Here is a 15,471-nt window from a genome sequence, read left to right as displayed (position 1 = left end):
ATGGTGGGGATGGTGTAGATGGTGGTGGTTACAGTAGTGGTGATGATAATGGTGGGGACTGTGCTTTTACTGATGGTGCTGGAGATGCTGGTGCTGGTGCCAGTGGTCATCGTAGTGATGATGATGGTGGGTACTTCAGAGTACTAACTAAGGTTAGGAAGCCTTCTCTATTTCTAAGTCCTCTAGTTTCTGCTGCTGCTGCTGCTAAGTCGCTTCAGTCGTGTCCGACTCTGTGTGACCCCATAGACGGCAGCCCACCAGGCTCCGCCGTCCCTGGGACTCACCAGGCAAGAACACTGGAGTGGGTTGCCATTTCCTTCTCCAATGCATGAAAGTGAAAAGTCAAAGTGAAGTTGCTCAGTTGTGTCTGACTCTTAGCAACCCCATGGACTGCAGCCCACCAGGCTCCTCCATCCATGGGATTCTCCAGGCAAGAGTGCTGGAGTGGGGTGCCATTGCCTTCTCCCCTCTAGTTTCTAGGAATGTGTAAATTCCTTTCTCATAATGTCTGGCTCTATAACTGTTGAGCATTCATACAAGCTTTTGGGGCTGGCATGCAAGGTTTTTGTTTTGCTTTTTTGTTTTTAGATAAAGGATAAAACCATAGAACCTTACAATAATTCTGGTAGTTCATTAATTCACCAGGTATTATATTGAGCTTCCATGAAATACATTCCTAATGAAAGCTGAGGAATCCAATTCCGTTAACTCTGAATTAACTAGGTATTTTAAAATTCAGGGACTGGTTCCCTACTACTGGCCGGATTCTGCAACCCAGCCAAGAGCGTTGCCCTTCTCCCTGATCCTTGCAGGGTTTCTTGACCTCAGCACCACTGACAGTTGGGGTGGATAGCTCTTTGTTACGGGAGCCTTCCTGTATTTTGTGGCATCTCTAGCAGCATCCTGGCCTCCCCCCGCTGGATGCCAGTAGCACACCCCGCTCAGCTGTGACAACCAAAAAAAGGACTCAGGTGCTGCTTTCCCTTAACTTCTAACCCCCTTGTTTCTTGGGTCTTCTCCCCGCAGTCTTGTCTCACACGAGGACAGCAAGCGCGGATCCCAAACAGCTGAACCAGGTCAGCTTCAGTTTCCCCAAGAAGGAAGGCCTCTCCTTCCTGGGCGGCCTCCGGTCTAAGAACGACGTCCTCTCCCGCTCGAACGTCTGTATCAATGGGAACCACGTCTACGCGGAGCCGCCCGAGGCCAAGACCGAGACCAAGGACAGCTCCCCGTCCCCCTCGCCGTCCCCCCAAGACCTCAGGAAGAAGCGGTGGTTCTCATCTATGGAAAACCTGGCCTCTCGGCCTTGGAGGGAGCCTGGGGAAGCAGGCGCGGTGCCTTCCGAGTCTTCCACAAAGGACACCCTCAAGTCTATGTCCCTGCCGTCCTACCAGCCACAGGTCAGCAGGGACCTTCGGGAGAATGCGGCCCCGGCAACCTTGGAGGCTGCAAAGGAAACCAAAGAGAGCAAGAAACAGGAGAACAAGAAGCCGGCTCTGCTCTTCCTGGTGCCGGGAAGGAAGGACACGGCCAAGGGCAGCGAGGGCGAAAGCCCTCCTGCTGCTGCCTCTGGGAAGGAGAGGGAGGGAGCGCCCGCTGCGCTCAGGGCTGGGGAGCACCAGCTGGGGTTTGCCGATGACCTTGTGAAGAGATCGGACAGAGAGGCTGCGCCTGTTGCCTCTGGACTGGGCCAAGCGCCGAACCCCTTTGAAGACGAGCAGCTCCCAGAACCAGAAGCTGACCCAGAGTCCAAGGCTGCGCCTGTCCCACCTGTTTTCTCGCCCAGGGCTCCTCAGACCAGAGCTGTGAAACCCCGGTGAGTCTCGGCCCTCCCTGTGGGGGCCCTGGCAGCCAGGCCTACTGTAGAGCGGGCCTTGCTTGTTGGTCTATAGTGGTCCCTGTAGCAGCCGGGGGTTTACTAGTCTAAGTTGCTCTTAGCCAGCCCCTATGTGTCCCAGCCCGGGGCCTCTGCCAGCAGGCGTGGTCTGTCTCTTGTCTGGCCTGTCCCCCGTAAGTATCTTTGCCCCAGATATCTTGGCCACAAGTGTTTCCCCTGCAAATATTTTTTGCTTCTGGCAAAAGTACGCAGGACTGGTCTCTCCATCTCAGTGAGATAAGCAGAGCTCAGTGGAGTGCCCAGGTTTTTGTAGCAGATTCTGAGTGTCAGGGTCTGGGAAAAACAACAGGTTTGCGTGGTGGTGGTGCGTGCAGAAGTGGGGATCAGTCCACTCTTCCTGCGTATTTCGTTGGAGGCAGATGTATTCTCTCCTCCTTGCACTTTGGTGTGGGTTTGCTGACACAAGAGCCCCTTGGTCCCCTGTCGAGTGTGCCTGGGTGGTCCTCTGTGTGTTCACTCTGCACCTTGTTGCAAGAGCCTCGGGGGTTCTGCTTTTCGGCATGACTCATATTCACTGTCATGATATTCCTACTGGCTGGGGTGGGAGAGACTTTTTTTTGAGATTCTGCCTATTTTGATTTCACAGACACACACAGACAGAGACACAGACACAGACACACACAGAGTTCCCCTTCAAAATCTGCCTCTTGCCCTGTGGTGCGCCTCGAATGGCTTTGAGTTTTTTCAGATGGTTTTTTTATCACCAGAAGAGACTGCAGGCTGTTGCTTTCCCAGGACCTTTCTGTTTCTATTGCAACAGACCTTTCTGTAGCAGATGTGCTTGGTGATAAAAGCTTGCCTTTTATGGGTTAAGTATTGGCATTCCTTCTTTAACTTCTGAAGGTACTGCCCCAATATATATTAAAAAAAAATATTGGTGTTCCTTCTTTAACTTCTGAAGGTACTGCCCCCAATATATATTTAAAAATATATATATTGGTGTTCCTTCTTTAACTTCTGAAGGTACTGCCCCCAGTATATATTAAAAAAAAAAAGAGTTCTTGTCTTTGGAAAGACTATAGTTTTACACATCTCTTGCCTCTCATGTTGCATCTGCAACTGACCTGCAGGTTTTATTTTGTCCTTTTTGCAGGCCAGAAGTGTCTCCAGAGGCTCGGCCCGCACCCAGGCCCCCTCCTTCCACTAACTCTCCCCTCTTTCTTTCCACTCTCGCTTCCGGCTCTGGGCAGATACCTGTCTCTTCTAAACTGGGGCGTGACTCAGAGACACCGTCCTCTGAGTCCCCTTCTGGCTCCTCCTCTGTCTCCTCTCCCATAGCGGCCCCCATCTCCACATCCACCCCAATTAAGAACTGGCCCTCTGCAGACCCAGGCCAAGCTGGCTCCGAAGAACCGCCTTTGCTCCTGGAACTAGAGCTGGAAAAGGAGACTTGGACCCAAGTTCCAAATATTGATCCCCACACTACGGGCTCGCTTTCCAAGCAGACACCCGTTCCGGTGACTAGAGAGAGGGAAGACTATTCACCAGGGAAGACCAGTACTAATGACCTGGCACAGTCTCTCCGTACACAGCCTGAAGAGGGACAAGAAGGAGGGCTTCTGGGGTCTCCCTGGCAAGAACAACAAGGTGATATTGCTTCATTGGACGAGGCCCGAGAAGTAGTATCTGCTCTTGCGCCCGGGAGAGGCAGGAGGCGTAGCGCCACTGGAAAGCCCCCAAGCAGGGAGGACCCAGACTCTGAGAAGGACGCAGGTGGCGGTGGCAGGCTGAGTCCTGCAGTTAAAGAAACGGCGCCCCCCCTCCACACGGGGGAGTCGGCCCCCACACCAGACTCCGAGACGACGCAGGGACATGAGGAGATGGGTCCGGATGCCTGTGACGGCGGAAAGGATACCAAGAAGCAGGCGTTGTTTTCCAAGAAGCTCTCCGCAGAAGAGGCCGGGGAGGAGGCCCCCAGGCTGGTCCATGGGGACAGAGGGGCCCCACAGGAGCCAATGGCACCAGGGGCAGCTCCCAGAAATGCGATGGACATGGGAGACTCCCAGGAGGGGGCGGCCGCGACTGGACCCGCGGCCCTGGCAACTCGCGCTCCCCGCCCCTCCTCCAAGGGGGGCTCCTCAGGGGGTCCCCAGCGGGCGACCGGCTCAGGGAGGGCTGGTCCCCTCTTCAGGAGTCAGGGAGACAACACCCGGATGGCATGGAACCAGAGCAAAGCCAGTGACCACGAAGGTCTGCTGTCCGACCCCCTGCGGGGCCTCCAGGCCCCCTGTGAGGCCAAGCCCCCAGGCGTGGCCCATCTGGACCTGACCCTGCCCTCCATCCCTGAGGTCGAGTCAGAGGACGAGAGAGTCGATCAGCCTGAAGACGGCGGAGGGGCGGCCCTGGTGGCAGGCCAGGGAGGAGGGGTTCCGTCCTCCAGCGCGGGGCCCGTCCAGCCTGAGGGGGAGAGGGCGCCCAGTGAGGAGGCTGGCGGGTCAGCAGCAGGAAGCCTGCATGACCCCACGCCGGGAGCACCCAGAGCACCTGCCCCGGCTTCTGCAGAACAGACCCCAGGCCCCGGTGGCGATGGCGGGAAGGGAGGACCAGCCGGAGATGGGAGCCCGCCTCGGCCTCCAGCCGCTGCCCTGGGGTCCCCTGTGTCCAGCTCCCCCACCCTTCCCCCGCTTCCTGCCATGCGCTCCTTTCCCCCCTCTGCACACTCTGACACCCCCCACACCAATACAGCAGAATCTCAAAAAAAAGCAACAGCCGAGGGCTCCGCGGGTAACGTGGAAAATCCCGGCAAGAGGAAGCCACTTCTTCAGGCCCGGGTCTCCCCCTCAGAGACACAGCCGAGCGCTGGAAGCAGGCCGGCCAAGCACAGGTGAGAGCCGGTGTGGAGCGGGGGGACCGTCCTCGGGAGTGTAAGCCAGCCCCCCACCCCTGACTCCCCACCCCTGCGTCTGTCTCTGGCGTGAGGGCTTGCTCACGCATAGCTGTCCTGGCGGTGTATGTGCCCCCCGCCCCCGCCCCGGTGTTGACAGCAAGGCGTCTTTGGGAAGGCCGTCCTCTGGGCTGGGAGCCCCCCAGAGACGACACCCCTGCATCTTGGAGCAAGAAAGTCGCAGTAGCGGCCATCCTCAGAGGCAGAGTGCGGATTGTCCTGCCCTGTCTGATATGGAGCTCTCCTTGCAGAGAAGCATCGGGAGCCAAGTTTTCTTTCCTGGTCTCGGAGACCAGCTGAGACTTGAGTGGGAAAAGCCAGTCGGGCGGACAGCTTACTCTATAAAAACCCCGCCTGGTGGGAAGCTGGCTTGTCTGTTGGAGCTCTGCAGGGCTCCAGGGCGGAGGTGTGAGCACCCATGTCTCCAGGCTCCCCTGCCGCCTGCCTCGCTGGTTGCCACCCCCAGAGAGAGGTGGTCCCTCCATGTTGCGGTTCCCGCAGGTCTAAGGGTCCTTTCCCCCTTCTCTTCCAGACTTCATCCTGTGAAGCCGATGAACACGACAGCCCCCAGGGTCACTAACTCCACCTTGGGAACTGCCGCGATCGTGAGTGAGAACTTGATCAACGAAGCCGGGATGAAGGTATGTCTTGGGGGAGCAGGCAGGTTAGTCTGAGTCTCCATGGCAGATAGCTCCTGGGGGCAGTGGGGAACCCCGGGATGACTCAACCACACGTCTCTGCTTTGGACGATCTTTGGAAGCCCTTACACCTCCCATGGCATACTCACCTTTTCCCCTCATAGTTATTTGGCTGTTGTTGGATTTGTGTGTGTGTGTGTGTGTGTGTGTGTGTGTGTGTGTGTGTGTCTCAAGCAACACGATTGGCAACCAGTACTTCTTTTTAATGAGAAGAAAATGTCACCCACCCCCAACCCCCCACCCCACCCCCTCGGGTCATGCCAAACAGACATTCTCCTTTTCCCCATGCATCCTTTCCTATCTTTTGGCAAGAAGGTAAAATTCTTGTAGTTGTAACTGTGGCACAGATAGTCTTTTTTTGTAACTTTATTCTGAAGTGATTTCAAACTTGAAAAAAGTTGCAAGCGTAGCACAAAGAACTTCTGTACGCCTTTCACCCCAGTCCACCAGCTTGTTGGCATTTCTCCAGATTTGCTTTATCATGCTCATCCTCTCCTCCATTCTCTTTGTATGTACATACATTTCCCCACCTCCTGAATTATTTGAGAGTAACTTGCCCACGTCATGCTCCTTTTATCCTTAAATACTTAAGTGTGTAATTCTTAAGAATAAGGACATTTATCAAAATGAAGAAATTTAACAGACATATCACACTGCTTTCTCATCTGTCGTCCGTATTTCAATGTCACCAGTTTGTCCCAGTGGTGGCCTTTCTTCTTTGTTTCCCAGTCCGGGGTCACCAAGAGACCCTGATGTCTTGTCTCAAGGATCTCCTTTATTTTGGAACGGTTCCTTGGCTTTTTTTTTGTCTTTGGAGACGTTGACCTTTTTCAAGAGTTTAGAACAGTTGTTTGGTAGAATTTTCCCATTTGGGTTTGCCTGACATCTACCCGTGGTTTGGTGGAGGCTGGGTCTTTTCGGCAAGTATTAACTATAGGAAAAACACGCCCTTCCCAGTGCATCGTGTAAAGGGCCCACGGCACCCTGTCCTCTTAGTGGGGTGTTAACTTGGTGACTTAGGTTAGGTGGTGTCCACTGGGTTATTCAGTGCAGAGTAGCTGTTTTTTCCCCTTCACAGTTGGTAGGAAATGTGTGGGGAATTCATTTCAGGCCATGCAACCTCCTGCTCTCTATCAACCTCCCATTCATAGGCCTCAATGTCGACTGATGAATGTAAGGTAGTAGCAGAAGGATGGGTCTCCAGCCCCATCGCCTGCGTGGAAACCCTCTGAAATCCTCTTGTTCGCTTAGTTTTTATCATACACACTTCTGCACGTTGCTACTTAATTATTCTTTGAAATGGTTATGCTAGTCTATACTTACCCACTCCCCAGTTAGGTAATTGGCTATTTAGCTTGTTCTCTGATTTTCGGTATGAATAACACTGCAGTCCGTAGTTTCTTACATAGGACTTTTCCCTTCTTGTAGTTGACTTCCTTAAGCTGAATTTCCAGGAAGACTATTGCTTGATGAAAGGATCTCTGCTCTGTAAAAAAGCTTGAGTGGCTACCACTGAAAAAAGCAGCTCCTCCCCACAAAACCAAAACCACCCCCCACCTCCCACCCCCATGAGTTCCGCTGGGGAGTGTCTCCATCCTGCCCTTTCCGGTTCTAGAACCAGAGGGATTGAGTCCTGCCTTGCTACCCAACCTCTTCGTCTTTGATTCATTGTCACACAGACGGAGGAGAATGATCTACTTACTGAGTGATAGGGGACTGTTAATGAGAGGAGATGTGTTGTGTTTCAGGCACGTGGAAACATGTTGTGTTTCCTAACCGACCCTGCAGACTACAGTTGGGAGACATAAACTTCATTTCTGTTTTACTGCAGGTGTCTAGAAGTTTCACTCAATCATAGATTGTACAGTCCCATGGATTCCAGGATGTCAAATATTTTTTGTGTTTTTTTTTTTTTTTTTTTTCTGTTTTTGGGGGCAATTCGGGAGCACACCACTTAGAATACAGGATCTAAGTTGTCTGAGCAGGGATCGAACCTGTGCCCCTTGCAGCGGAAGTGTGGACTCTAAAACATTGGACCACCAGGGAAGTCCCAGTTTTTGTGTTTTTTAAAAACAAAACTTTTGCTCACATGGCCTTCACTCCTGCAGGTATTTTTAAGTGTGGGGTGATGGCTGATGCCTTCCACCTTCCACTCTAGGAACTGGGCTGAAGGTCATCCACTGAAAGCCAGAGATCTGAGTTCCAGGTCAAGAGGCAGAGTGGTAATAAGGAACTGTTGATAAGGAACTGTTAGAAAACCACTTAGCATCTTCTAACCATCTTGCCTTCTCCTCCCTGTAGTCCGTGCTTACAGGGCGCCAGCCTGAAAATGATCAGCTGTAGCCAGAATTGTGTACCTATGGTCTTTTAGCCCCAGCCTAAAGATGGACTGGCTGTAACTTCACCAGCCCAGCCCAGCTGGCTTCTTTGGTTGTGTTAGAAGAAGCAGCACTTGTCTTCCTGGCATGGATGATATTTACCAGGAAATTGGGCAAAAGAACAGCACGAAAGGGACGATAACGAAAACCAGGGTCATTTCGCAGCTCTGCACCCTTCTTCCTTTAACAGTGGAATGCAGCTTGGCTCCAAAGAGAAACAAACACCTAGCTTTCAGGAAGTCAGCTAGACCCTTGGTCCCCCGCTCTGTTTACTCATCCAAGCTCACTTAATCAGGGGCTTATCTCTGGGCCCCGACTGACAGTAACTTGCCTTAAAACCAAGGCAACCGTTACTTATGTTGCTCATGATCTGTACGCCCCACTGCTGCCCCTCTGCCTGGCTGTAACAGAGCTGTTGGTCCCGGACCAGACCTGGTAACTCCTCTGAATAAATATGGAAGTGTTCCTGGAGACTGCCATTGGCCGGCCATAGGATAGGCACTTTGTACTAAGGCATAAACAGTACTTATGAAAATAACCACTCTTTGGAATGTTGCAAAGTGAGAGAGAGGTTAGGGAAAGAAACTGCGTGGCTAAAGTTATGAAAACCTAGCTGAATCATCACTTTAATGGCTTTTTCTTTTCTTTTCTGGTTATTGTGTTAGGGCCACCATCTTTTATAGATGATTAATAACTAGGAATGTATCATTTATTCAGGTGGCTTCCACACTTCCATTTAAAAATAACAGAGCCAACTAAAGCCAAAAAAGTCTTCTGTCAAATTATAGGGGGAAAGTGGGAGACCAACGTGAATATATGTCATAATTGGTAAAATGATGGGGGGAAAAGTCCGATATGAAAGTCCTAGAAGGAAATAGGTAACGATGGGCACTATCGTCTCCTGAGTTAATGGGTATTTTCTTTGCACCTCTTCCTCTCCGTGGCCCTTGCTCACTTTCTGTGACTGCTGGATTGCTCTTTAATTTTTTTAGTCGTCACATAAATAGGAGTTTCTGATGATTTCTATGATGCAGCATTTCTTCTTTAGGTTACAGAATCCAAATGGAAGAGCTGTTTGACAGTTTGTAGGAAGTCCCGCTAGTCTTCCCTGGTGGCTTAGATGGAAAAGAGTCTGCCTGCAGTACAGGAGACCTGGGTTTGATCCTTGGGTCAGGAAGATCCCTTGGAGAAGGGAATGGCAACCCACTCCAATATTCTTGCCTGGAAAATCCCATGGACAGAAGAGCCTGGTGGGCTGTAGTCCATGGGGTCACAAAGAGTCGGACACGACTAAGCGGCTAACACTCAGGAGGTACCTTAAGTGTGCGTGCCATTTCAGTTCTGTGCCTTGGTCTTAAGGAAATGTTTACGGATATGACCAAAGATTGATGTTCATGCCTTTAAATATGTTCTTATATAATTGTGAAAACTGAAACCACCTTAAATGACCAGCAACAGGGAGATGGTTAAAATACAATTAAGTTTAAAACATCCATTTAAAAAGCAATTTTTCTAAAATTTAATGATGGGAGAATGCTCACAAAATACCCAATTTTCAAAAGCTATAAAACTTGATTCTGTGTGAGGCTAAAGTTATCACAAAGAACACCCGTTACCAATAAGAGACCCAAATATTAGGTGTTGGAGTTATGGGTAATAATTTTTTCCCTTCTTTTAGATTTGAGATTTTCTATGATAAATAAATATTTTTTTTTCACAGTTCAAAACACGATTCTGTTATTGCAGGCAAAATTAATTTTTTTAAAAATTCATTTAATTTTTAATTGAAAGATAATTGCCTTACAGAACTTTGTTTTTTTCTGTCAAACATGGTCAGAAAATTAATGTTAATTCATCTCCAGAGTCTGAGCCAGCGGTTACTACTCCATCTTTGAAGCTTTCCCCCATCACCCAGAAGCCAGGGTCTCTGGTTTGTCCAGCTCCTGGAGCACGTCCTGTCCCCCTGGACCCTGATGCCCTGCACCTCAGGTGAAGCCCCAGGTGTGTCAGGCCCTGTTGGGGCCTGTGCCTCCTCTCGACATGCACTCTCCCTCCAGATGTCTATCTCCCAGACGCTCCTGCGAACGTCTTCTGTGATCAGTATTTTTTTTTTTTTAAGAGGAAGTTACTTATTTATTTTCGGCTGCCCTGGGTCTTCGTCGCTGCCTGAGGGCTCTGTCTAGTTGCGGTGAGCAGGGGCTGCTGTTCCTCATGGCTTCTCACTGCGGTGGCTTCTCTAGTGGGAGCACAGGCTCTGGGGCGTGTGGGCTCTGGTAGTCGTGCCTGGCGTGGCCTAGGCCACAGGCTCAGCAGCTGTGGTGTGCAGGTTCAGTTGCTCCAAGGCACGTGGGATCTTCCCCGACCAGGGGTGGGACCTGTGTCTCTGCATTGCCTTCCTATCTACTGCGCCACCAGAGAAGTCCTGTAATCAATATTGTTGAACAGATAAAATCCTTCTGTGACAGAGGTATAATCTAAAACCCCTTGAGGATATATTCTTGGCTATTGTTTTTACAAAGACCACTTGTTTTCTTGGTAGGATATGTAAACAGACATGCCACTTTGAAAAAAAAAGTGATAAAATAAACATAAAATTTACCCTCTCGACTGTTTTTAAGTGTCCATTTTCAGCAGTGTTAAGGACATTCCTATTGTTGCACAACCAATCTCCAGAGTTCCTTCCCAGACATGCAACTTTTTTGAAAGGGTTGTTTTGAAAGTCACAAGTAGGATGATGGAGGTCCAGCGGGGGGTACCCTGTGAGTGTCTGCTTTCAACAAGTTAAAAAAAAAAAAGATTGAAAGAGAGAAACAGTTTTCAACAAGTGGTCCAGCATCTCAGGGGCTTCCCTAGTGATAAAGAACCCACCTGCAATGCAGAAGACATGGGTTCGATCCCTGGGTCAGAAAGATCCCCTGGAGGAGGAAATGGCAACCCACTCCAGTATTCTTGCTTGGGAAATTCCATGGACAGAAGAGCCTGGCGGGCTACAGTCCATGGGGTCGCAAGAGTAGGACTCGACTTAGCAACCAAACAATAACCACCATCTCACCTATTTCTAGGCCTCCTGTGTGAAGTTAGGCCTGCTGCGTGTGTGGAAGTGTCAGGAGTTTCTAAGTTACTAGCCATCATTGTGCTGTTCCTTGTAACCAGGACAAGAGGGACACAATTTCTCTGGAACTCTGGCTGGTGTGCAGGCAGTTTACATCACTGGACCGAACAGGGGCTTCTCTCATGTTGTGTCAAGGTTTACCTGCTCCTGACATGACTGCCTCTTGGAGCAGGTAGTTCTCGGCCTTCCTCAGGAAACTATTTGACCCTCACAGTGGCGAAACCATGATTATCTCAGAGCTCTGCAGGCAAAACTGTCTTGAGGTTGCCCTACAACCTCATCTCTTTCAACTTTCGAACCTGAGTCATAGACTTCAGGAAAAGTTAGTTTGGTTTTTTTTTTTTAATTTCCCCCATCTCTCTGGAGACTTGGTACAACATGTTAGTTTACATAACGCTTATCTTGTGTCTCCTCGAGGTTGGGGCCTGAGCAGTTTGCAGTCAGACTCCAGGCCTCCCAGGTGACGATCGCAATCCCTGGGGCTCCTACTCTGGTCAGGAGCGGGGCGGCCGCTCCGGCCGCGGCCACAGGACCCCCAGGGGACGCCACCAGTGGCTGTGTGCTGGCCTTTGGCTTTGACTCTGCATAGGTTTTGAGAGTGAGATGACTTAGACTGGGGTCTCCCAGGCTGTCCTCCTAATCGCCAGGTCTCCTGAGCATAGTGGAGGCAGTAGCAGACTGTCTGGGATAAATGTCCACATATTGTACCGGGAGGAGAGTGTTGCCTACTGCGTCGTCTGCCGCTAGCATTTCTTCACGGGTCCCCTCAGCCTGGGGCTCAGGTCCGCTTGGATACCTGGTTGTTCCAGTTCTAATGTTCACAGACCTCCAGTCGTGACGTCTCTAAATCCCAGGCCTAGAGGCTAGTCCAGGGGTCTGCAGCCCGTGAGTCAAGTATGATTTTCACACTTTCAATCGGTCGTTCTCCAGCGGTCCCATGGTTAGGACTCTGCACTTTCACTGCTGAGGGCCCAGGTTCAGTCCCTGGGTAGGGAAATAAGATCCCACCAACCTCAGTTCATTTCAGTTCAGTCACTCAGTCGTGCCCAACTCTTTGCGACCCCATGGACTGCAGCACGCCAGGCCTCCCTGTCCATCACCAACTCCTGGAGTTTACCCAGACTCATGTCCATTGAGTCAGTGATGCCATCCAACCATCTCATCCTCTGTCATCCCCTTCTGCCTTCAATCTTTCCCAGCATCATGGTCTTTTCTAATGAGTCGGTTCTTCCCAGCAGGTGGCCAAAGTATTGGAGTTTCAGCTTCAGCATCAGTCCTTCCAATGAATATTCAGGACTGATTTCCTTTAGGAGGGACTGGTTGGATCTCCTTGTAGTCCAAGGGACTCTCAAGAGTCTTCTCCAACACCACAGTTCAAAGGCATCAATTCTTCAGCACTCAGCTTTCTTTATAGTCCAACTTTCACATCCATACATGACTACTGGAAAAACCATAGCTTTGACTAGATGAACTTTGTTGGCAAAGTAATATCTCTGCTTTTTAATATGCTGTCTAGGTTGGTCATAACTTTTCTTCCAAGGAGCAAGCGTCTTTTAATTTCATGGCTGCAGTTACCATCTGCAGTGATTTTGGAGCCCAAGAAAATAAAATCTGTCACTGTTTCCATTGTTTCCCCATCTATTTGCCATGAAGTGATGGGACTGGATGCCATGATCTTAGTTTTCTGAATGTTGAGTTTTAAGCCAACTTTTTCACTCTCTTCTTTCACTTTCATCAGGAGGCTCTTTAGTTCTTCTTCACTTTCTGCCATAAGAGTGGTGTCATCTGCATATCTGAGGTTATTGATATTTCTCCCGGCAGTCTTGATTCCAGCTTGTGCTTCATCCAGTCCAGCATTTGTCATGATGTACTCTGCATATAAGTGAAATATAAGTTAAATATACCAACCTCGTGGTAGGGCCAAAAGGAAAAAAAAAAAAAGAAAGAAAAGGTAATGAAACAAAAAACCAAACCAAAAGACGAACATGCAGCAAAGGCCATCTGTGGCCTGGGCAGCCTGAGATACTAACTCTCTGGCCCTTTACAGAAAGCTTCATTGTCACAGATTTTCACTGAAATTGAAACTGAATTCCCAGGAGACTCAGATCACAGACTCAATCACTAAAAGCTACCTCTTCTGTATTTCTTTTATTTACTTATAACTAGTTATTTGTTCATAAATATTTACTTGGCTGTGCCAGGTTTTAGCTGAGCCACCCAGGGTCTTAGTTGTGCCCTGTGGACTCTTAGTTGCAGCATGTGGGATCTAGTTCCCTGGCTGGGGACCGAACCTGGGTCCCCTGCATTGGGAACGTGGAGTCTTAGCTACTGGACCACCAAGGGAGTCCCGGTATTTCTCTGAGATGTTTGACCTCTTGGCTGACTTTGTCAATTTTCTTGTTGTCCCCCCTTCCCGCCCCCCACCAAAGAAATATAAGCCCTCGGACCCCGCATTTGCCTACGTGCAGCTGACCCACGACGAGCTCATTCAGCTGGTCCTCAAGCAGAAGGAAACGATCAGCAAGAAGGAATGTCAGGTGCGCCAACTGGAAGACTACATCGACAACCTGCTGGTCAGGGTCATGGAGGAGACCCCGAACATCCTCCGGGTTCCCTCTCAGGTCGGCAAAAAAGCAGGAAAGATGTGAGCCGCCGGCCTCCAGCATCGAGACTCTGCCGTGAGTCTGTCTCCACCAGCTCCCAAGGCCGAGGCCTCTCTGTGCCCGACAGCCGGGCACAGGTTGCCGTCTTCCTCCCAGGTTATCTGGCAGGGGTCCCTCCCACCCACGGAAGCCAGGTCAATGAGTACAACGGATCCTTTCACTGTCCATTCCCAGGGTTTTATTTTTAAATGCCACTGTGCCTTTAACCACGTTGTAAATATTTTATGGTCCGACCGGAGACATGGTCATAAGATCTGATCCTGGCCCAGAGGGTCAGATGGCGCGGGGGGGGGTATTAATTAATGTATTTTAAACACTGGGGTTTTCTTTCTTTGAATTTGAGATTTTTAAAGTACATCTCCCCCCGGTCTTTAAAGCTTCAGGTGAGATGACAAGGACCAGGCGACTGGGGCTGTGCTGCACATACCTTCTTGGCATTTGAGTAGCTCAGGCATGGCGTTTTGGCTGCAGATGCTAAATTTTTGATACCGTGTAAACCTACTTGACTCCTCGGACTTGGTCTTTTGTTTTGACTGGAGCAGAGGAGTGCAGAGTGTGCCTTTGAGATTTATAACAAGCTGCCTTTTCCAGACATCAGCCTCTACACCACAGTAGCCTTTAAAAGATGCTCTTTATCAATGGAGAGGGGCTGTCTGTAGAGGGAAGCAGACCAGGGGACTTAGAGTCACTTTGCACTCAAGGGAATTGGTCAAAACCCCTCCTCTGGTGATCACAGAGTCCCTGTGACTGGAGTGGCTGAGGCAATGCCTTGATTAGCTATCGAGTGCCCCAGGTGCTTGCTAAAATGGTTCTACCAGCTGTGGAGCGATGGCAGGGGGTCCGTTGGCCCTCTCCCCCCATGTCTTCGCTTGGCTCCCTGGTTTCCTTGGCAGCTCTTCATGGCATTTTCCCTCCTTAGTATAACATTGTGAAGAGCAAGATGATATCTATTTTTAGATGGCTATGTTTTTAAAACTAGATTAACACGCTTAAAAAAAAAACTAGGACCCCTTCTTAACTAATAGCACCAGTTCAGATTCTTCAGGGCTTCCCTGGTGGTTCAGTGGTAGAGAATCCTCCTGCCGATGCAGGAGATGGGGGTTCTATCCCTGGGTTGGGAAGATCCCCTGGAGAAGGAAATGGCAACCCACTCCAGTGTTCTTGCCTGAAAAATCCCACGGACAGAGGAGCCTGATGAGCTACAGTCCACGCGGTCGCAAAGAGTCAGACATGACTTAGGAACTAAACAACTCAGACTCTTCAGGTAATTTCATTGTTAGTAACCTGATATTAGAATGTTTTCTATATTACTCATTTTTTGTTGTTGTTCCAGTTGAGACAGAATCTCATCAAATCCCGACATCTCTCCTCGGGAGAGAATGTCATAGGCCGAGGGTGTGGGTAGGGCTTGAGGAGAGAGCAGTTATTAAACGGAACTCTCTGTGTTCATTCTTGTTGTATTGAAGTTAAGAGGTAAGATGATTGGCAGTGGGATTCCTTCTCAGGATCACATCTGCTGCCACATTAGTTAATATCAGAGCACTTTAATCTGAAGGATGATACTGTAACTTGATTGAACTAATTCACTTTTAATTATTGATAGCTGTTTTATTTAATACCTTCCTACATACTGGGGACCACTGTAAACCTCTCAGACGACTTGTATTTTTGTAGCGCTACGAGATTTATTTACATCCCTATAAAGAGAACTGGATGTTTGCTTGAACTCTGGAGACATACGTGTATATATTTATTATGCAATGTTTTGTACTTGATGTCAGTGTACCTGGACTGTGATAACCCTCGTGCACTGGGTGGCAGGGGCCCTTAGTGGTTTCT

General features: G+C 49.8%; 1 protein-coding gene across 2 annotated transcripts in view; it reads left to right on the top strand.

Annotated features, from left to right (window-relative positions):
* Positions 1-14,441, top strand: part of RAB11FIP1 (RAB11 family interacting protein 1) — a 33,000-nt gene extending 18,559 nt beyond the window's left edge. The window contains exons 3-6 of one of the 2 annotated variants that reach the window (XM_040242932.1): positions 1,027-1,816; positions 2,991-4,721; positions 5,314-5,422; positions 13,399-14,441. In XM_040242932.1, the coding sequence (XP_040098866.1) occupies positions 1,027-1,816; positions 2,991-4,721; positions 5,314-5,422; positions 13,399-13,617 (2,849 nt within the window). In that variant the 3' untranslated portion in view covers positions 13,618-14,441. The remainder of the gene's footprint in view (positions 1-1,026; positions 1,817-2,990; positions 4,722-5,313; positions 5,423-13,398) is intronic. The other variant, XM_040242933.1, reaches the window with a different exon arrangement.
* The last annotated feature ends 1,030 nt before the right edge of the window (positions 14,442-15,471 follow it).

This window comes from Oryx dammah, unplaced genomic scaffold (genome assembly GCF_014754425.2).
Source record: "Oryx dammah isolate SB20612 unplaced genomic scaffold, SCBI_Odam_1.1 HiC_scaffold_7, whole genome shotgun sequence".
Taxonomy (NCBI): Eukaryota; Metazoa; Chordata; class Mammalia; order Artiodactyla; family Bovidae; genus Oryx; species Oryx dammah.
The sequence above is the reverse complement of the archived record's forward strand: the minus strand, read 5'-3'. Positions and strand labels throughout refer to the sequence as shown.